Genomic DNA, 23,696 nt, shown 5'->3' on the forward strand with positions numbered 1-23,696 from the left:
CCCACCCCAACTTAAAAACTGAATCCTCTTGATTTTGCATGGGTATTGTATTATTGTCATATAAAGGCAAATACATTTAACTGTGAACGATATATTAAAAAAAGAAAGAAAGAGCTGTGGTAAATGTCATTCACTTTCTATATAGTTGTAGTGTGATGCCAAAGGTTACCAAATAAGGATTGAATAGTTTCAAGAATGTATGTGCAACTATGAACTTGTCAAGTCTGAAACTGCTACACTGATAACTACTGCCTTAGCAAGGTCACAATGATGTCAAAGCTATACAAGCTGTTCATTAGAATAAAGCCAAGTTTGCAAGAGCAATCGGAGCTGAGTCCTGGACAGACACCTTGTCCAAGATAGATCTGACGTATCTTTCTGAACTATTACAGATGAACCTTCTCAACTGAATAATATAGATGAAATACACTGGTCTTCATTCACTCCTTTCAATGCACACACTGGTAAGCCAACCATACTCCATGCTGCAAGGTCATCGCAAGGTCACATAATGCCTGTGGTAACCATTGCAGAGATTCACAGCTGTGAGTGGACACATGACACTTACATTGCTACCTTAAATAGGGTTGTACACCACAGGAGATCAGATTTAAACACAGTGCTGGAACACTGAGTTTACAATGAGTAGGTTACATGGACTCTGCAGAAGAGCTGCTTTGCTCTGAAGAAGCTGCCTTCTGACGCCTTACATGTTCTATACAGAAGTAGTCCCCTTCACCAAGACATCTGCTTCCTTCTCCACACTTAAGTAAAAACGAAAGCAAATCTTTTGAGAGTGTGATGCTTACCTCCAAATTGCTTCTTCCAGTTGCAGGGAATCTTACACTTCTGAGTCTTGGTGGTTTGTTTGCACTCAGCCCCAGTGCGGGTACCCTCACGTGTCCCCAGACCACAGTCGCCACTGGTGGGCACACAGACGCTCCACTGCCATTCCCCACAGTCAGACTTCTTCACTTTTTTCTCTGGATGAAGACAAGCAACCAAACCCAAGCAAGAGAAGTGGTCAATACCCACAGACTATGGAGAAGTTCCCTAAACTTCACTAAACAGTCACAGCACCTGAAAGGGTGAATAAGGAAGACCTTCATAAAACAACTGCTTCAAAATCCTCTTCACAATTCTGCAGAGACAGGTCAGCCTCTATGACTCCAAAGCAGGGTGGATCATTTAAATTCAGACCCACTATCATGTCTACTAGTCCACTTAGGTATTCTCAAGTGGATTCTCATCTTCAGGATGGAGAACCATCTAGAAACCCTCAGGAATCAGTGACTAAAACATGCAGAAGAGCTCACTCAGACAGAACACTCCTCTGTCTCCAGTAGCTGATGGCATGCAAATATTTTCAGTTCCAACTGAAGCACTACACGCTTTACAGGTTAAAAATGTATATATTGATGTTGTGTATCAGAGGATTTGAGCATCTCCAGGGAACAGCTGTGGGATATTAACTTTTCATTTGGTATACCATGCCACATTTTATGTCAGAATATGACCATTGCTCCAAAGGTGAAGAAAAAACTACACGGAGAAGGGTACTCAAAATGCTGTTTAATACTGGCAGGTTTGCTGCTCAGGGACAAAAGTAAGATTTCATTTAAATCCTTAAACCCAAGTCTGATGAAAAAAAGACAGCAATGTTATCAAACCCAAGGGTTCACAAAAATAATTAGTTAGGCCAGGAAAACATCACAACTTTAAATAACCCGATATAGAATTATTTTCCTTCTAGCTCTTGTGTATTTATGTTCACATTTTCTTGTATTTCCATACAGCCACACTTTTTTTTTTTTTTTTTTTTTTTAGTAGTCTGTAAATAATAAGACCTTAAGAAAAACACCAAAATATGTGTTCCTTAAAAACCGTCAAAACTGAGTTTGATAGATATGAATTTTCCACCCCAGGCCTCTTTCTCCTATAATGAGGTCTGAGTTCATTACTGACAGAAAGCAATTACTGCTAGATGTCTGGCTGTCTATCTGTAGCATCAAGTTAGTTCAATTCTTTGTCGGAAGATTTCCACATCACACAGCATTGGCGTAGCATTGTCATATACAACGCTGAACAAGCGACATGATAACTGCTCTTTCATCACTCCTGTTTGGTTCTCCCTAAGTCAAGCATGAACCTATTCCCAGAGCAAATTTTAAGCTGCCTTGCAATACCCACTCTGTGATAAACTAAGGACTCCAGTCTCTCGGGCTGTCAAACCGACAGCTTTCATGGAAAATACTTTCTATTTTCCTATTTAACCCAGAACATGTCACAGCCACAAATCCCTACCCTGTATGTCAAAAGGTTAACAAATGACCTGAATTTCATAACAAAACCAGAAGCATTTGACATTCTCCCAAACATGCAATCTATCTCAGGGATTAGCTCTGAATTACACTGGACCTTACCTGGTTTCTCTTTTTTGCCAGCCTCAGTGGTACTCACAGCTGCCAGAATGAAAACAAGTGCCAGGAGGGCAGCTGTGAACATTCGACGTTGCTGTTGTTGCTGTTTCATTCTGGGGATTAACAGGAGAGAGGAAAAAAAAAAGGTTGGTTATACTGCAAAAAGTGGGACCCCATCTAAAGTGTCGCTACATCATTTTTACGAAGCTCTGCTTCAGGGCCACAAGACAGAGGCTGGGCAAATTTAATTAGCCATTGGCAGAATGGGCAATTCTATTAATTCCAGAGAGAATACAAATATTTTTAACAATTATCTTCCAGCCTGTGTACCAAATCCCTCATCTATGTCACTGATGTTATGGATGACTTTTGCCACAGGAAGTTCAGTAATTATTGCTCATCTTCCAGAAACCTGTCAGAGAATCGAGGCTCCTGATGGGCCTGGAAGTTGTCTCTTCTGACCTCTGGCTGTGATTTGTGTGAAACTAAACATAACATATACTTTGTGTTTCATCTTACCCATCCATATGAAGTAGGGAATGCTACACTGTCCACCTTGCAAGGGTTCAAGTTCTTATTAGGCTTACTTGACATCTAATAAGAGCTTCTTCCATGAAAACTTTTATAGGTAATATGTGATTTATTAACTTAATTGTTATTGTCATATTGCTTCCCCTCTAATTGGTGTCTCTTCCTAATATAAATTAAGCTACTTGCCTGAAATGCAAAATGGGCACAGAGAAAGGACTTGCACACACAACTAGAGGCTATCCATAGCATGCTAATGAACCCAAAATCTGGATTTGGTAAGCAAATATTCAAATATAAAAAGGAATTTAAAACATTTGCTTGATGGAGAAGCATCAGTTATTAGCCAATCACCAAAAGTCATTCAGAGCTGGCTGATTTCAGTAGCTTACACACATATTTCCCTTTCACTTTGCTATACTTCTCATTGTCTAATTTTGGCATTGTTTATCTGAAAGCAGGGCTATAACAAATATACATTAAAAATAAGCAACAACCTTGTTTGTCAGAGACACCTCTCTAGCAGGCTGCCAGGTACCAAGACAGTGGAGTAGAGATTGCTTGGATGGAAAGTTTCTCCAGCTTTTTTTTTTTTTTTCTCCAAACCAGGGTCCATGAGATTCATGCTACATCAGCCCTCCAAGGAGGTGTCAACAGTACTGGCCACTAAGACGGCCTTAAAAACTCAACTAGGCTGATGTTACGGAGAGTTTAGAGGCAACCTGATCTCATTTTGCTGAGTACAGCAGCCTTGGGGGAGAAATAATTCTCACCATGAACAAAGAACAAAATCTATCTGAAACTTAATTTGGCTCTCCTCTATATTCCCTGTTGGCAACCTCTTGCTCAAAAGCAACATAATTGCAACTGGCATGAAAACAGGAGAGGAATCCCAAACACTGAGACTTTTGAGTATCCAGCTTTAATACCATGCTAGAAGACAGATGAGAAAAGCTAATAGTTTTGCTGAGATAAAGTTCATGTGAAGACTGCAAGAGACCTGGCATTCAGATGTCTGAAAGATCTGTTATTAGAACCAGTTTGGTTTACTTCAAAAGAAAGTACCATTTCCCATCATGAAAAAAGAACCACCAGTGTTTCCACTGAACTCAGAGCCCAAAGCTAGCGCACACGAGTTCTCTGTGAGCTTGGATTTCTTTTTTCCTTTCTTCTGCTACATGTTTCCACTTGGAGCCCCCTCACGTTTTACAGAAAATGAAATAAACAAACAAATAAAATAAGCAATTTAAAAAAAAAAAAAAAAAAAAAAAAACTTACTTCAAACTAGTTCTCCATAATCAAACACAGTTGCAATACTGTTAGGATACCAAACTTCCCCTCTCAGTCCCATTCCCTTCAACCATCAGTAGCATTGCACCTTACCTCATATCCCATTTTCACTACAATTTATCTCTGCACTTCCTGTCTTCCAAATGACTCACCAGAATCCCTTGTTCAAGGAGGGAGTTAAGTGCTCGTGTGGAAACACATACGGAAGGAGAAACAAATACTTATCTCAAGACACCATCCCAGTATGCTGTCTGGGGATGTCAGAAGCTGAAGCAAGGCAGCACTAGTGAGTTTGCTGCACAGAATGCCGCCGCACATAAGAGAGGACTTGGGCCTCCCTCATACATCCTTGCTGCCCACCCCGGGGACCTGGGGTGTGATCATATGCACCACATGGGTTGCTGGCAGTCACCAGGAGCCATGGGTAGCTGTTTCTTGGGAACCTGCCTTATACTAAATTGATAGAGACTCAAATTCAAATCTGATTGACATTATTTTCAGCAAAACAGGCAGGGAAAATAGTTGGGTTTTCGAATCTGAAATGTTCCAGAAGCCCTATAAACAAAACCCCATAGAGCCTTAATATAGGATGTTTTCCTAAGACTCAAAGTCTCCCTACAGCCAAAACACTTGCCAAGCTAAGGCAAACACTAAACCTACAGATAGATAGATAGATAGATAGATAGATAGATAGATAGATAGATAGATAGATAGATAGATATACACACACATATATATACACATATATCTCCCTCTGGCAGAGAGCACCAAACTGCTTCCTGAAGTGCCTTTGCTATTAATTACCAACAAGGGAAAAGCCATATTGTACAGATGGAGGCCTTGCCATATCTCAGATTTGACGCAACCAGTATGACAACAGAAAATTGCATAATTGTTTTGCACATGATAGATCAGCAAGGGCAGATGCGCCCACAAAATTACATACCCATTAAATATTAGATATTTTTCAGATGTCCAGAAAATCCCACCTGTCCTGGTTCAGCTAGGACAGGATTAAGTTTCCCCAGCAGTGGGGAGGGAGCTCCAGACGGGTTATTCAATACCATGCTGACGTCAGGTCTGGGCGCCCAAGCGTGGGAAGAGCAGCGACAGCTTTTGTTTGTCGTTGCTCCCCTTCGCTGCTCTATCCTTGTGGTATATCTCTGCTTACTGTTGTTGTTATTGCTATTGCTGTTGTTCGGTTTATTATTTGTTCCACTGTTGTATTCAATTTTTCCTTATCTCCGCCCCGGGGTTTGTATCTCACTCCCCGCCCCGTCCGGTCCGAGGGTGGGGAGGGACAACAGCGGCGTGGTCTCAGGTCCCAACAGGGCCTAAATCACCGCACTACCTATCAGCAATTGAGTTCAGTCTTCAGTTTTCCTTGCAAATATTTCAGCTGGCCATTAAAAAGATGGATGAAGAAAAAAACTTGTCAGACTGGACTTGTTTTTGAAAACAATATATTCCACTGCAAATATCTTTTTCTTTTTTGGTTTATTTTTTCAAAATTCTAAGGTGCCAATTTTTGCTTTTCATTAGATTCTGCGATAACATTTCCAGTTCAACCTTTGATTTAAAGAAATGACAAAACTGCTAATAGCAATAAAAAACTCAAGTGTTTCATGATGTGTAAGATGGGCTCCTCCTTAACATTTTGATTTTTGTAATGAGCTTTCTATCTGCACCAATGGTAACAAGTAATTCATGTGTCATGAAAGGAAAATATTTCTAAAATCCTGTGTAAGAGCCCCTAAACAGAACACGACAGCAGCATTTAAACAAATAAAAGTGGCATTCACAACCAACAGGAAAAGACAAAAATAAAAGAGAAGGAAAGAAAAGAAACATTTGAGGGGAGGGGGTGAGCTCCAGGAAACTTTAGAAGAGAGAAAAGGTAAAGACAGAGAATGATAGTTTGGAACAGTTTAAATGGTAACTGGAACAAGATCAGAAAAAGAGAGTGAGTAATCTTGAAAAGAGCACCAAAATAGGAATGAGAGGAGAAGTAGTTAATGACAGCTAAACACTGAAATATAGAATGTTGGGAAAACATGAAGTATGCAATAAGGTGAGAAGGGAAGCCCAGCTGAGATGCACCATAGCAAGTGGCTTCTCCCAACAAAAATGAGACAAAGGAATTCCTTCAGTCTTAAAGTTGATTTCACAGTCACTCTCTGCTTGGGAGTAAAAAATTAAAGGAAAATTTTTAAATGGCAGGCAATCAGAAAATTAATGAGTTCATCAACCATCCATCCATGGGCTCAATTTCATGTTGGCCACCATAAAGAGAGTCAGGCAGAAACACTATGGCTGCACTTTATGGGACCTTCTAAGTGGAGCTTGAGCCTCCCACTCCAAATCCCTCACTACCCCTGGCCTGATTTTACAGTCACACTCATCTCTTCTGAACCTGATACATTAAATCATTCCTTTGCTGTGATGAGTACAGTCCACATGACTAAGTGTACCGACTCCTTCAGGAAATACCTATGCTATGGACTGCAGCACACAAATCCCAGCTCTGCCAGAGACACAAACCAGTATCTACATAGTGAGGCACAGTAGCATGTAGACACTTCCATTCAGTCCAGAAACACTACAGACAATTTCATGAAGTGCCAGGCTTTGTCTAACAGCCCAAGAGAAAGCTTACTCCTTCCAACCCAAGGCCCTGCAAATGCAGTTTGCTTCCTTCATATCCAAGCTGGCAGCCCAAGGTGGCCCAGGTGTTCTCATGCTGTGTTCCGTAGCCCTTTGGATCTCAGTTAGCTCACTGGAGCAATTCTGCACTCGTGCAATTAACTCATATGCAGGTTCTCCATTTCTCACATCTGAACAAGTCTTTCCTGAACACAAGCATCCAGAACAAACCAGACAATTTCAGATGAAGCTCTATTGGCGAGCAAGTGTTTATTTTTCCTAGCCTTACTGAAGCTAACATATGTAGCACATCCTAGGATCACATATGCCTTTTGCAGGTGGCTTTTTTGCTGTTAATAACTATTACTCACAAGCCCTTCCCTTCATCTGTTCTTTCCAAAGCAACTGGCAAGGTCCCAGATTATAGAAGCAAGTGTTTTATTATTAGTCCATATGAGTGTAATCTCCCACTCTGAGCTATCAGGTTTTCTCACATGATTTAACCCATTCATATCCTCCAGCTCTACCAGTTAACATGCCAAACATCCACTGTGTTGATAATGCTGTTACCTTGCATGTATTGCAATACTGTATGTATTCCTATTGCTAACGAAAGGCCACAGGCTTTGTAATGAGTTTGCAAGGCCTCAGGACTGAGATTTGTCAAGACTTGCTCTGTCTGAGCTTTCCTTGACCCATTCGTACCTTTGTCACATTTGGTTTAGCAGCAACAGCAATAATTTCTATAGCATTAGCTATGGCCAGTTTGATATATTTTTCTTTGCCATTGTACAGAGCCACCCAGGTTTTATGACTCTATTATAATAATGTGCTACAGAGAAATACAGGACTGGTATCTTAGCAAAGGTCTTGAGAAGCAGAGACATGAGGTGCAGTGTAGAGGAGTACAGGTATGGGAGATACAAGATGTGGCACAGGCTTGACAATGGAGAGCCCCCAGCTATAAGCAACTAACTCATGGTCAGATAAAGAAATGCAGACCCGGAGCTGGAAAAAACTAGATATAGGAGTAAGAAAGAGAAACCAGAGACAGTTTCCAACATACCTAAAATGTGCCATATATAGTATGTTTGGATATGACACAGAGCTGAAGACCAATGAAGAAAGAAAAAGGCATAAAAGCATGTTAGCAAACATAAAAAAAAGCCACCCCAAGTTAATCCTAAAGTGAGGAAGAAGAAATCGTCAACACTAACATCCTCCTGACCGAGGACCCCAGATGACAACAAATCACCATAACCATCACCACCAACAACATCATAATAAAACCACAAACCTTAGAGCCGAGAGGATCTGGGGAAGGGTCAGCATAACATTAGGAAAAGTAGTTGAATCTATGTGCATCTGTAACAATTTTAACTGTGGTGGTGGTGGTACAGTTATTACTATTATAGCAGCTGCATACACATATTCTTTTTCTGTAATAACTACATCTACATCCTTGTATTAGACTGTTAAGATTTCAATTACACTAACAATAAATTTTTTACTTTATATAAGTGTATATATAAAAGGTATGGTTCCTCTTTACCCATAAACAATACTTTGAGCATAACTATAACTTCCTGCTTCGTCTTTTAGTACACTGTCATTTTCATCCCATGGTCATGAATAAATAAAATGCATCCCAAAAGCAGATTTAAGAATTTCCTATAGACTATTATTTCATTTGACAACACCGCTCATTTTGAGTCCTCCTTAAGCCCCTTACCCATGTTAGAACCCGCTTTGGCATTAATTCTTCTTTTTTCCTGCTTGAATGAATAATTTCTCAAGTCTCACAACAAATACTTTAATAAATTACAGTTTGATTAGTCCCAGATTAGTCACGTCTACAAAATCAGCTCTTAAATGAGCTAGTTTGGGAGATCAGTCTCCTTTCAGTAAACACATGCTGTGTTTAATGAAACTTAACATTTACCTCCACTTCTTCATTTATTCTCTTATTCCAAATGTCTTCTATTTTGCAGTCCATTGAGGGCAGATGAACATGTTTGCAGTTACCTGGATCTGTTTCTTTCTCCCTTCTTAAATATAAATATTATATTTGCTATGCTCCAGTTGTACAACAGCAGGAAGTATTTGATGCATGTTTTAACAGTCTTAATGAAACTGAAATGTCAAGTGCCATTTTTACAGTACTCTGAGATGGAAACACAGTTTTCTCTGTAAAAGAGAAGTTAAAAACTATGCAGCTCTTAGGAGTTTTACCTCTGGAAAAGTTGCAGAAACTTCTGCTTCTCCAGGTCTCTTTCTTATTCACCATCTGGTGCACGCTTCCATGTCCTACTTGTTTTCCCATATTGAAAACCGAGGCAAATGCTCACACACTTTTGGAGCCAGACCTTTGTGAACTGTAATCTTCCGACTGTAAAATGTTCCCTCTTCCCTTGCACACACACATATTTCCTGTGTTGTCTATTTGCAGGACTAGAGGGAAAAAAAAATCTAGATTTGATTTTCATTCCCTTTGCAAGATTTAAGTCAGCTAAATTTTTGGTAAATCTCAGCAATCTGCCTCTTCTGGACTTCCAGGACACTACTTTTCTTAAATTCCTGCAAGCTCCTTATAGTACTTCAGTGGGGTGATCCCCAGTTTGATCTGGAATTCCTCTCTACAGACTTTTTTCCCCCTCTTTTTTCTTGAGGAAACTTTTTTTTTTTTTTTTTTTTTTTTTTTGAAACAATCCTTTACTAAAAATATTGCATTGGTCCAACACACACCACCAGTTTGTTTAATTTCTTAAAAATCAACTTTGAGAATTAAAAAGCTTAATTAGATTTATGTTCATGATTCTATGTAATCTAAACTGAATCATCTTATTTATTTTTAAGGATGAGCTTTAAGGATAAGCTGTAAAGCCATACAAAATTAAATTCTAAAATAGCATCACCTTTTTATAGTCCTATGGTAGGTAGTGAAGAAATGAAATCCACAAATAATTAGCCCCTATTATTATTAGCACCATTTAATTTCTAATCTAAATTTGGAAAGATAATTCCTTCTATAATGAGAGATCTCCTTGTTATATTTTCCTCATGCATAACACGACAAGGACTTCTAACTAAATCACATCCAACTTTGGGTTGACACAAACCAGAAGAGAGTTTTCCATACTCCTTCAAGGTAGTTTTGAGTCATATGAATCCTATCTTATGCATATCACTAGCTCTCATTTATTTACAGTGTATCATTAATCTCCATTACAGCCATTACAGCTATATGACGTTCACTCTGGTTTCCATCTTTTCTGCACTTTTTCTGAACATTCAAGTCCTCTCTATCAGTAATGATCACCATTACAGGGGGCGGGGGGGAAGGGGAGCTAATCCAACAATATCTATTTGTCTATCTGCCGGTACTACAACTCTTCCCACCTTCTCCAATTAATTTCCCAGGCCACCTGCACCTGATACTTCTCTGATCTCACCCAAATGTCTTCCAGGTACCAACCTCTCATTACCCACTTTCCACTCTGACTACTGCAGTTTTCAAAAGCAGTAATTTATTTCTTTGTCTTGGCTACCTTGCCACTGTAATGTTATTTCTCTATCTAGTAGTAAATCTTTATTCACCTTACTTTTCCTTCCTGAATACTAAAAGTAGACATAGACATCACGTACATTTCTCTGTATACTTCCTTATGGGTAAAGATCCCCAAACTCTCCTCACAGCACAAAGACTGGAGCCAACTTGCTGATCTTCATCATTTAGTTTCACCTTCACAGACCAAAGAAATGCTGTGTTCAATTCAAACATAACTACTACTATCGCCTTAGCAGACTGAGCCTAAAAGTGAGCCAAGGTTTAAGGAAAGAAAGAACCTTTACTTATAACAACTGATTGCTCAGCCAAATGATACTATCTCTGACTAAAAAATCATGCATTAATCTCATTTCTAACAATGGTTATGTTTTAGAACAATTTTATTAAAGAAAACCTACTAGAATAATGATGAAACACCAAGTTTTCTTCTTTGGTCAATTTAAGTAATAAAATTATGTTTTACTCTTGGGGGAAGTAGCAGGGGATGGGTTAATCAGTGTACCAAAAAGAACACCCCCATATTATTAATTCAGAGTCCCATAGCTACTGCAATCCTGCCCAAAGCAAAACTGTGTGCTCATTTCTCTTACTCCTTTGACTTTCCTGTGAGGACTTGGTATTCCCTTGTGATACAGTCACGAAATTTTGGGAGCTGCATCAGCAACACCAAACAGTGGATGCCAGTGGTCTGTGTGCTCACACGTTAGTTTGAAGTAGTGTAGGAAACCCCAAACCCTACTGGATAAAACTCCCTGCATTTCAGCCATAGGCGGATGGCTCTGTAGCAGGGACAGCATCTCAGCACCAGCCTCCAGGTCCCTGCTCCAACACACATGACACACTGCAGCTGCAGATTAGCTAGGGAGAAGTGAGAAAACTCTAGCAGGCTGAAATTGTATTTGGAAGACTTTGTTTACTTTTTAAAATCAGCATTTCTGTTCAGCACAGGGTCCCCATAATAACAAGACAAATTCATACAGCTAAAAAGGAAAAAAATCACAGCATGCCTCTTCTGATAAGCCCAAGTCAAACACTTCTCTTCAAAAATTGCAGTGTGCAGTTCAGGGACTATGTTTTTCAGTATGTAATCAACTTTATGGTCTCTTTTCAACATGGACATCATTAAGGGCCAGAAAAATGAGTATCGAGGCCAGCAAGTTATGCCAATGCCATAAAAATAAGCAGGGAACCAAGAATTCCATGATTGAAGAAAATTATTAAAATGTAAATGAGAAAAAGTCAGAACTAATGATCAATGAATATGTCCCATCTAGCTTTGCTCAAGTAAATAGGCTAAAGTAATTAGTGAAGGTGTGGATAATAGTTCCCCTAGCCTTCAATATTTTCACAGTTGATTGTGTATTTGTCTCTCACATCAGGCTAAGGCAAACACACACTGTGGATATTTTATGTTTGTAGTTCTCCAGACACAAATTAATAGTTCAAGTTGGTAACAGATACTCCTGGGTATAACAATTCTGCCTTATAGTGCTGAGCATAGTTTAGACTGACTCAAGACTCAAGAAAATGGCCAGTCCAAACAAATACAGATAGAACTTTTCTTTCATTTTTCAAAAATGTTTTGCCAAAATTAAAATGTTTCATGTGAGAACATTGCTTTCAACAAGATGGCAAGTTTTTGAAAGCACTTTTAATGAATTAATTTTATTTTTGTTCTTACAAGTTCACTGATATCAAACTGCATTCCCTCTCATTAAAAATATAATTTTACACAAGCTATAGAAAGGATCCTACTGCTTCTAATAGGCTGATTCTCCAGATATTTCTGGAACATAACATCAGACCTAGAAATCTGAACCCTCCATTTGGACTTCTTGTTAGCCAGCTCTATCTGTCAGGGATCACCAAGAGCTGTGCAATTTCTTCATTGAAAGTTTTAAGCAAAATTTTACTAACTCAGGACACTATAAGCCTTTACCTGATCACAGAAGAAGGAATCAATTACAAAAAGGGTCCTTGCTTTGTGTGAAAATTTAGCATCCCACAGTAGCATTCTGAACAAATAGTTTCTTCCTCAGAGGAAAAGTGTCATGAGTAGAAACACAGTGCTAAAGAAACACAACAGGCATGACAGATGGTTAAAAGGCCAGGGAACTAAAATTCTCAGAGATGGCCAAAACCCTCCAAAAGGGATTAAAAAATTTATGTTTCTCTCTTTCCAAATTTTCAACACAAGATTTTACACAATTTATATTATTTTCAGAAAGCCTAGGGAACACATTTTTAAAACATCATAATTAAAAAAAAAAACAAAACATTCAGTATGATAAACTGATTGTTAAGAAAGTCATGTCAATAAAAGGGGGAAAAAACATGCCGAGCTTTCAAGAAAAGCATTACATTTATTAAAAGGGGCAGTTGCTATTTTCTCTTTTGTTCCCCAACCAGTATATAGAGATAATTTTCTTAGCCCTGGCCTTCAAAACTCTTAAGAGACTTCATCACTGAAATGAACATCACTGTTGAAATCAGTTTTCTTTCCTTCTTCCCTGAGCTCTTATTTCACTCCTCTCCACAATGCAGACATTTTCGTCCTCTCTTTTGCTTGTGGCGGGTCTGAGCGAGTCAGGGCTCTCAAGTGGTAACTACTACTGACTTCTGCAACTGCCTCTTCTATCAACCTCCCTCTCCCACTGCTGTAGCTGAGAAAACAAAACAAAAAACCCAGACCAACTGATATTTCAGTTCATTCCCTGTATTTCCAGATCCTAACTGAAAAAGACATTTTAAGCCACTTCTGTTACTGTGATTTTTTTTCCCTCCCTGCTCTTCCCACAATAATGTGTCAGTATGGACAAAGTCACACTGGGTCTCTTTACACTTCCATTTCTCCAAGACTAAAGATGAGATTAAACAGTCCTGAATCTGATCACCAGGAAGACCACAGGAGGCTCACCTCCATTCTCTCCAATTATTTTCATTTCCGTGAGACCGAGGCCAAGCTGCTGACTCAACTCTGCCATGCATCATCTGCATCAATGTGTCTCTCCCAGAGAATCCACATGTTGTGTTCATGAATTTACCCAGCCAGAACTACTGGTAAATCCTCTCTATTCTCTTTCAACTCTGCTCCTCCAACATGCAAAAGATGTAATTACTTGATAATGACAGAAGGACAAAGCATGCCTATCTAGGGGGAAACAAGCTCTTATTACAGTTATTCTTTCTGCTTCCTTTCCCACCCCAAACTGACTAGTGTCTTTGCTCTACCTAATGATCTTCTGGTTGCCTTAGATTGTTAAAACACAAAGTATTTTTTCATGGTTTTGCAATGCCTCTGAGAAGTGACCAGATCCCTACCACTCAGCTACCATGACACTACAAGACCAGTAAAGGGCAAATAAACACCGTTATACACAGTACTCTTGTATAACGAATACAGCTGACACCTGCTTGTCTAACTAATGTGTTTTCATCTATCAGAGATTAATTTGGGTACCTTCCAAAAATGTTAGAGTAAGGAGTGGCATATTCTCATCCACTTGCTAAACAGAGGGCAGAAAATAGTCTCTCAGGGTCCCTGTCTGGCCAAGAGAAAGTTTTCTTCACTATTATAAATTAATTCATTGAAACAGAATAAATATATGAAGCCCCACTTTCTTAATTGCAGCAGTTGTAACAATGTCCTATGGGTATCAGTCAGAAAAAAAAAAAAAAAAAAAAAAAAAAAAAAAAAAAAAAAAAAAAGAAAGGAGCAATCAATGAATATAACTATTTTTGTAATTAGGTCCACAGCAAAAGTTTATTACTACTGCTACGAGAACATAAACTGTGTGCAGATATAACAATATAATGTCACCACAGCACCAGTGGACATACCATTATTGTGAATGCCTCATGATTTGAGAGCTGTTTAAGCTGTGACATGATTTTCATAATGAACAGCTGTACTGTACAAGTCTGGCAGATGCCTCCACTGTATTTTTATTTTCTTTTTCTTCCTCTCCCCCAGTGAGGACATTTTCAGCTCAATGGCAATAGGAAAATCATAGAGGTTGGACGAGACCTCAAGAATCATCCGGACCAATCTTTGTTGGCAAAAATCACAGCATCTGTCACTGTCCTCACTTCTCCATCTATGAAATAGGAATAATAGCATTTGCTTCCTTCAAAAACCACTGAGAAACCCATAATAAAAATGATTATGTGGAGGAACAATTTTATTATTCAGCATCAACTGCAGCTTGCTTTACTTTCTTGGATCTCATGTCTTCATCATTCCAGGCTTTGAGCAGGGTGGCCAGACTCTCCCAAGCAGAGGAGAACAACAGCAACATTGTGCAGCTCCCAACGGCTCAGCGCATTGCTGAGGAAAAGCTGCAAGACACAGCAGAAGCCCTTTTTCCTTGATAACTACCCTTCCTTGAAAGTAATCAAATTTTGTCAAATACTTAAGTTTGGTCTGCCTGAGATGACTGTCAGGTTGGAAACTTATTTTTCCCCTCCAATCAGACCCTGGGAAATACTCTGTACTGCTCAGTAAAACAACCCATTTTATTTCCTTTACTCATTACAACTCCCTGTCTGCTTTGCTGTCTGTCTAGTCAGATGGCACTCCAAAATATGCAATGCAGTCAGAAACCCATTTAAGCTGAAAGCACACAGCCTTTCACCCATGCCCTCTATTAGCCTTTTCAAGGGACTACTTTTTCTTTTTTTTTTTTCCCAGATAAATTATCTCCTTGATTCAAGTGACAAACTTCAGGCCATTGGGACATATAAGCAAAAATTAATGAGGAAGAAATTAATTCAATCAAAACATATGTGACATGCAAATGAAATCTGTGTTTTGGCCACATTGCAACGTAGGGCTAGACTGTGTTTTTAAGTCATTCTCCTCCAAAAGCAGTTAGTGAGCAGAGGGTAGCAGTTGTGTAGCATATTACCTCCTCTGCCAGTCAGAAAGCAAATGGCATCTCCAAGGCACATATGCCCTCCAGTATGATACCACTCAGCTAAGAAAGACCCCAGACCTCATCTTCTGCAATTGATATTTATATAATCATTTAGGTTGGAAAAGTCCTTTAAGATCATTGAGTCCAACCATAAACCTAACACTGTCAAGTCCACCACTAAACTATGTCCCTAAGCATCTTTTAAATACCTCCATGGATGGTGACTCTACCACTTCCCCGGGCAGCCTGTTCCAGTGCTTGATAACCCTTTTGGTGAATAAATTTTTCCTAATATACAATCTAAACCTTCCCTGGTGCAACTTGAGGCCATTTCCTCTCATGCTATCACTTGTTACTTGGAAAAATAGACCAACACCCACCTTGCTATAACCTCCTTTCAGGTACTTCACAGCCCTTCCTGCTTACCTAGGACTTTAAGAACTGCCTCTCTTACTCCAGTGCAATTTAACAACCACTCAGGATGGACCTTACCTTGAATTCACAAAAGGACATTCACTGTGTCATTTAATGGTAGCAAAAAATGAGTTGGGATGCAGTGCCACTCCCTTTTCAGGTATGGGAGCCTGGCCAACGTTCACCATGACCATACTAGTGCTAAAAATGAGCAACACGTTGCAACAGGTGCAGCAACACACTGTAAGGCACTGATAGTGAACAGCTGCATTCTGTGATAGCACCTCAAAGTGGTGCCTCCACCCTTGAGACTGTTCTAGAAACAAGCAAGCCAGGGGAAGAATGGAAAGTGCAACCACCTTCACTTGGCGAAACAGAAACTGAGGTTTAGAGACATGAATGAACTTGCTCCTAGTTACCCAAAAGTGTGTGTGACTGAGAACTTTTTTCAGAGAAAATAGTCTTGAACCTTAACAAAAAAAACATCCTAGACAGAAAAATTCCACTTTCAAATATGACCAGGAAGATAGAATTGCCTCTGCTCCAGTTACCTATCTTATCTGCAGTAAGTTTCATGCTTCTATCCAAGATAAAAAAGGTCAAAGAAAGTTGTAGCTACATCATTTGATGCAGATGGCAGAGAATGAAGTGTGCAGTATGTAACAGGTGAGACATCAGAGCAGTCTTTTTGGCTTTTAGAATGTCAAGCTCCTTTGCTATATTTCAAAAAATCTTTCCATTTGGAAGTCAATACAGAGATGCGTATTTGCAGCAAAATTTTGATAGCTACAGAGTAAGCCTGCATGCTACTGTATTACTATTCAAAGGACACTGGGTTGCAGCTATTTTCTAGCCATGCAACAGGTCAAAATAAATTCAATTTTTCAAAAGCCTGTTTTCATCTACCACATCAGGGCAGGAATGCGATTTCATGACTGATTAGCCTTCTCTATAATCATCCTCATCTGCTGGAAGGTATTGGAAGAAATGAAGAAACTCCACTGAAAAATAAAAATCTTGTTATCTGATGTCCCGACTATAATTTGGTGGTCACCATTTCACCCTGTTCTTTCAATTACCCTTCCAACTCTCATCTTCTCTAATCCCAGATGATGTCTCCCCTCCTCTTCATTCCTTTATCCTACACACATCTTATGAGTCATTCTGCACCTTGTGGCTGCTTCAGGTCACAAAGTTGTCTTAAGACCACTAAAACAACTTCTTTGAAACAAAAAATAAACACGTCTTTTCTACAAACTGGAAGATAGAATTCAGCAAACCATTGGAAGGTGAGTGTTCCTAAGGGAAGCCAGATCCTTCCAAACCCAGACACATATCCTATTCCATCTGTGTTTCTGTAACAAAGAGTAACTTCTAGCATCGGGAGAACATTAAGTAAGAATACAAGGAGAAAAAAAAAAAAAAAGTTATACAATTAAGTATTTAACAGATTCTTTGGATGGGAAGATTATATACACCAATAAGCACAGAACGGAAAATTCATTGAGTAACAATAATGCAAAATTTTCAGTGCAATACTGAAACTCTTAAGATGTGGGCAGTCTAACCCATATTTCACACTTTTCCCATAGTCTTTATTTTGCATCTTCCAGAGATTTCTGTATACACTGTGCAAGAGACAGAAATTCTCAGAGTGACAACTGTAGGTTCTGGGAGCCAACTGAAGGAGAACCAGACTCATTGTTACTCTGGTGGTCCAAACAGGTGAACTGGATACTCAAAGAGAAAAAAAAAACAAACAAAAAAAACCCCAAACCAAACCAAACCAAACCAAAACAATAAAACCCCCAACTTGTTTGAATTTAAGACCATATCTTTGGTGTAGAGAGTTAATAGCCACCTGAGAATAACAAAATGATCCAAGCACTATTTTTCAGTTTACTCAATACTCAAGATAAATAAAAATGCAACAGGTCACATATGGAAAGCTTTCCCCAGAGTCCTGGTTTGAGCTCAGAGGGCAACTGAGTAACACGCAGCCACTCTTCACCCCTTTCCCCCAGTGCTGAGAAAGAGGAAAATAAAGCAAAAGGCCCAGGAAACTGAGATAAGGACAGGGAAGGATGATCTCGTCCATTAAGGCACAGGCAAGACAGACTCATTAGGGGAAGAAAAACCCATTAAATTTAATACAGAAATTGACAAAAACAACATTTAACAGACAGATCAGGACTGTGAAAAGCACTACCGCATCCTGAAAACACCTTCCTCCACCCCTCCCTTTTTCCCAGGCTCAGCTTTACTCCCCATAGCCCTACTCCTCCCTCCCAGCGGCACAGAGGGCAGGGAATGAGGGCTGTGTTCAGTCCTGCTGCTTCCTCCACCTCAGGGTGGGAAAGGGAGGACCACACACAACTTCTGGCATTCTTCCCCTGTCCCACCATGGTCCCCCTCTCACAGGAGACCCTCCTCCACAAACTAACCCCAACATGTGGGTCATCCCTGCCTGTTGCAGTCTTCCCAGTGCTGAACTATAACAGCAGGGCCATCTTCCCATGGGGTCCCCACCTTCTCTGGGCACAGTCACCTGCACTGGTGTGGGGCTCCACACAGGCATCAACTCCCATGAGTGGCAGGGGGGCAGCCTTACCATCCCACCACAGGACACGGGGGTCTCCTTCCCTTCTCCTTTCTTCTGCTGACCTTAGTGTTCACACAGATGTTCTCCGCGCAACTCCTTACAACTCCCACCACTCCTCCCAGGTTCCCCTTCTTAAATATGTTTTCGCAGAGGCGCAGCTAACTGGCCTGGTCTTGATGCAAAGGTGGGTCTGACTTGGAGCCGCTGGAGCTTTGAGACACTTCTCACCGGGGGCCACTGCTGTAGGTCCCTCCCCTGCTACCAAAAACCCTGCCAATCACTCAGACCAGGACAGTTGTCTTTCCAAATCACAATGGCTAAAGAGCTTGCTTTTTTTTTTAAATAAAGTCCAGATTTTGCACAGACTTGTGTGACAAGAGTCGCACTGATGACATACTGTATCATCACAGTACTACAGAATAAGCCAGTAGATGCCAGAAAGATAAGATTGCATTTAGGAAGAAGTTGGCATTTTTAACCTCCAAAGGGAGGCTACAGACCTGGAGGAGGTTGAACTACTGTTGGAAGGCAGGTTTTATTTAGATTGAGTTCTTATTAACATATAAATAAGGTAATTTTTAAAAGGTCTATCTATGACACATATCCAAATGCAATAACAAAAAGAAAAAGAGGTAGGCTGAGAACAGCTCAAATTTGTTGTTGATCTACTGTTTGATTGTTTGCAGACAATATCCTTTCCCACTTGTCTCCAAACCAGACTGTTTTTCAGCTTTGGACCTTATATCACAGCAATCGGGCTCTCGCTGAAGATCTCTGAGAATTACCCCTTTGGGATTTTGAACAATCAGTTAGCCACACAAACTTAGTGCTAATTCACGAGCAGAAATTAAAAAGGAAAAATCATTTATGCTTATGGTTTTTTTGTTCAATTTTGTATTGATTTCAAAACAACAATTTAAAGCTTGGAAGATCTATTTTCAGATCCTCCCTATGATTGATAGCTGAGGGTTTTATTACTGTTTCCTACTCCTCAAGAGAGCCCTAGCTACAGCTCAAAGATTACTCGACCGGCATCTCAATTGTCCACATAGAGAATTTCTCTCATACTACGATATTTCTAATGGCCTCAAAGGCATTTTCCTGGAAGGTGAAATTGTTATGCCCTAGTGAATATTTAATTATTTTATATCACGTGATTAGCTCCCACAAGAGATGTGGAGAAACTACTACTAAAAAGTACCTTGTAGGACAGTATTTACAGCATTCAGGTATTGGAGTTTTTGGCTGAAAAGAAAAAATTTTCCAATCCAACAGAGCAGGGATGTGAATCAGGACTCCCTCACTCAATACCCTATCCAAAAGACTACTAGACAATGGCAAAGCAGTATGATATAGTCTTATTGCTCTCTTCTCCCTTGCACGAGCAGCAGTTACTCCATAAACTTTTTAACTTAACATGCAGTTATGCATAGCTACATCTCGTAACTCCATTCCTCAGTGAATAAAATATTTGCCAAGTGTGATTCAACAGAATTTTCTTGAGAACGTGTCTCTTTTTCTCTCTTTTTTCATGTGTAAAAGAAACTGCTTGTAAGCACTTCAACTATCATAAAGGCAGGATTTGTAGAACAAAGTTTCAAATTTTTCTGTTCCCTGCATGCTGTATTAAGGGATACTTTGAGAGTCCAGTGAGAGAACTCCATAGCCAAAACCATGTTTTACAGACCATATTCCCAAAGTTGAAACCCAGGTGGTCTCTTTAGAGCCTGCTGATGAGTGGAGCTCTAGGGATCACATTGTTTACAGCATTTGGGATGTACATTTTTTTCCCCTTCCTCATTCAAACTGCCACTTCGCCTCCCATTCTTCTGCACTGCTATTACGTGCAGAAATTCGGTACTGTATTTCCCCATATGAAGAAATTGGCAAGGAAAGACTGCGTGCTCTTGGCAGAAGTTAATCCTGGTATTATGCCAACAAACAATCATTTTCTGGTTGCCACAGGCATTCCATTATTTCAGTTTGGCCATTCAGTCCACTCCAGTTCAGCTCCGTTAGTGCTTCCTTAATAAACCCTTATTATCAGGGACTTAGGCCTTAGTCATTTGAATTCATGCTCAGCTGGGACTTGGTATTCAGGGACCCAGTCCGAATGTCCCTAAAAAAAAAAAAAAATTAAAACACTTACTTTGCCACAGAGCAGAGACAATGGAATTTCGTTGGCTGCAAGTTATATTTGCACTCTTAAAGACTTAAGAAAAGCTGGATTTTGAGGCTTGTTTTATAAACAACGCTTGGAGACTTTGGTTCTCACTAGAAGAGAAATGTGACAGCAGTCTTTTGCCTTCATCCTTCTTTGCATGTATATGCTTGTTGTTTACAGCGTAGTTAATCACCTACTTTTGGGGCTAGATTTTTTTGGGGGGGAAAACCCAAAATCCAAAAGTTCTGGTAGGTACCAAGTGATGACAGCACCATGATAGAGCTCCTCTTTCCATGACACAGCTCATGGCTGCTCCACTGACTTTGTACCTACCGAGGAGGCACATCAAGCCACTGTATCTGTACAGCATGGGTTTTACATCTTTGATCCAGGCACCTCAGTTCTCCTCAAAATCAGCAGGAAGTCTGTATCACTAAGGGCACTACACACACACACACACACACAGAATTAGCAAGGTGAGCAGCTCCAGACTTGGAATTTTAAGCAAATGAAGTCAACTTCATTGCTGCACAGATAAATTAAGAAAAAACAGTTTGCCCAGATATTAGTAGTAAATCCAGGACTGTTGGGTTTGCCACAGAAAAAGCTCACAACCACCTCCCTTATGTACCCCACTGTCGTAAACCCCTTAATATTTACCTTGCTCTTGATTTACTGTTCTTTACTATAAAGGTATAAAAGCCATTAATCATAGCAATTTATTGAATGTCTTTATGCGGTGCCTGTGCAGGGCAGTAGTGGCATGTATACCTCAGACTCAGCAAGGAGGACATCTGTCTGCTCTTTGGCAGCAAGTTCCCTTTGCACAAGTTGGATTCTACTGTAGTTACAAAAGCAGCCTCTAGAAATCAACATTTAAATGGAAAAATGTGTATCACTCAAGGACAAAATTAGTAAGGCTTTACACTTTATTTATGGTCCTTCTCTTCCAACATATCATTGATCAATATCATGCCATCCTTACTGTCCTAGAGACAAGCATCAGTGAAAAACATTCTCATCTACTCCACCCTCTAGTCTCCTTTGCTCTCTGCAATTATAATCAGATATGCAAACCACAGAAAATGGAATCTCTGCCCTGCATCCTAATAAGGGTGGCTGGTCCCCTAGAACAAACTGGCTTGCAAGATGTGGAAGTCACTGCTGACTTGTTTTTGAAGTAGAACATGAGAAAATCAAAACAGTATTATAAAAACACATGTATTTTGAACTTCTAAAGTGAAGTCCTTCTCCATTTGCTACTGCTAGTCACTCTGCAGGTTGCTACAGAGAGTAGTCGAACCTGGAAGGACAGGGAACATACAGACTTTTTTTTTTTTTTTTTTTTTTCGGGTTGGAAAAGACCCTTGGGATCATCGAGTCCAACAATCAGCCCTGCTCTACAAAGTTCTCCCCTACACCATATCCCCTAACATCTCAACTAAACGATCCTTAAACACATCCAGGGATGGTAACTTCACCACCTCCCTGGGCAGCCTATTCCACTCTCTGACCGCTCTTTCTGTGAAAATTTTTTTCCTAATGTCCAGTCTGAACCTCCCCTGCTGGGAGTTTAAAGCCATTCCCCCTTGTTCTGTCACTAATGACCTGTGAAAAAGAGACCAGCACCAACCTCTCTGCAATGTCCTTTCAGGTAGTTGTAGAGAGTGATAATATCTCCCCTTAGCCTCCTCTTCCTCAAACTGAACAGTCCCAGCTCCTTCAATCGCTCCTCATAGGATCTGTTCTCTAGGCCCTTTACCAGCTTCGTTGCCCTCCTCTGCACTCGCTCCAGCACCTCGATATCTCTCTTGTATTGAGGTGCCCAAAACTGGACACAATCTCAAGGTGTGGCCTCACCAGTGCAGAGTACAGGGGGACTGTCACCTCCCTACTTCTGCTGGTCACACTATTTCTAGTACAAACCAGGATGACGTTGGCTTTCTTGGCCACCTGGGCACACTGCCGACTCATGTTCAGTTGCTTATCACTTAGAACCCCCAGATCCTTCTCTTCCAGACAGCTCTCCAGCCACACCTCCTCAAGCCTGTAGTGATGCATGGGGTTGTTGTGGCCCAAGTGCAGGACCTGGCACTTGGCCTTATTGAAACTCATCCCATTAACGTTGGCCCACTGATCCAATCTATTCAGGTCTCTCTGTAGATCCTCCCTATCGTCATGCAGATTGACATTCCTGCTTAACTTGGTGTCATCTGAGAATTTACTGATAATACACTCTATGTCCTTATCAAGATCATCAATAAAGATGTTGAACAGAAATTGTCCCAACACCAAGCCCTGAGGACCACCACTTGTGACCGGCTACCAGATGGACTCAGCTCCATTGACCACCACTCTCTGGGACCAGCCAGCCAGCCAGTGCTTGACCCAGCAGATCATTTGCTCATCCAGACCACTTTTTCAGCAGCCAGTTTTTCTATGAGAATCCTATCAGGAACTGTGCTGAATGTTTTTCAAAAATCCAGGTAGTTAGTATCCACAGCTTTTCCCTCATCCAATAGTTGGGTCATTTTGTCATAGAAGGAGATGAGGTTTGTTAGGCAGGACCTGCCTTTCATAAACTCATGCTGACTAGGCCTGATCCCCTGGTTGTCCATTATAGGACTTTTAATGGCACTCAAGATGATCTGCTCCATGACCTTCCCTGGCACTGAGGTCAGACTGACAGGTCTGTGGTTTCCTGGATCCTCTTTTCCGCCTCTCTTGTAGATGGGTGTCACATTTGCCACCCTCCAGTCCAATGGGACCTCCCCAGTTAGCCATGATCTCAGGTAAATCATGGAAAGCGACTTAGCGAGCACATCTGCCAACTCTTTCAGCACCCTTGGGTGTAACCCATCTGGTCCCACAGACTTGTGTGCATCCAAGTGGTGTAGGAGGTCTCTGACCACCTCCTCTTCAACTGTGCTGACCTCATTCTGCTTCCCCTCCCCATCTTCCAGCTCATGAGGCTGGGTGTCCAGGGACAGCCAGTTCCACTGCTAAGGACTGAGGCAAAGTAGGTGTTGAGCACCTCAGCCTTTTCCTCATCCTTAGTTTTCCTCTGCATCCAATAAAGGAGGGAGATTTTCCCTAATTCTCCTTTTGCATTAACGAATTTATAGAAACATTTTTTTTATTATCCTTAACA

At 40.4% G+C, this 23,696-nt stretch overlaps 1 protein-coding gene across 1 annotated transcript in view; it reads right to left on the reverse strand.

The window, feature by feature from the left end:
• PTN (pleiotrophin) overlaps positions 1–2,557 on the reverse strand; it is a 22,357-nt gene extending 19,800 nt beyond the window's left edge. The window contains exons 1-2 of the mRNA XM_026864281.1: positions 2,424–2,557; positions 810–983 (exon numbers count right to left, since the gene is read on the reverse strand). Coding sequence (XP_026720082.1) covers positions 810–983; positions 2,424–2,532 — 283 coding nt within the window. The 5' untranslated portion in view covers positions 2,533–2,557. The remainder of the gene's footprint in view (positions 1–809; positions 984–2,423) is intronic.
• Between the last annotated feature and the right edge of the window lie 21,139 nt (positions 2,558–23,696).

The sequence above is a fragment of the Athene cunicularia genome (genome assembly GCF_003259725.1).
Source record: "Athene cunicularia isolate RWA chromosome 1 unlocalized genomic scaffold, athCun1 chr1_part2, whole genome shotgun sequence".
NCBI lineage: Eukaryota > Metazoa > Chordata > Aves > Strigiformes > Strigidae > Athene > Athene cunicularia.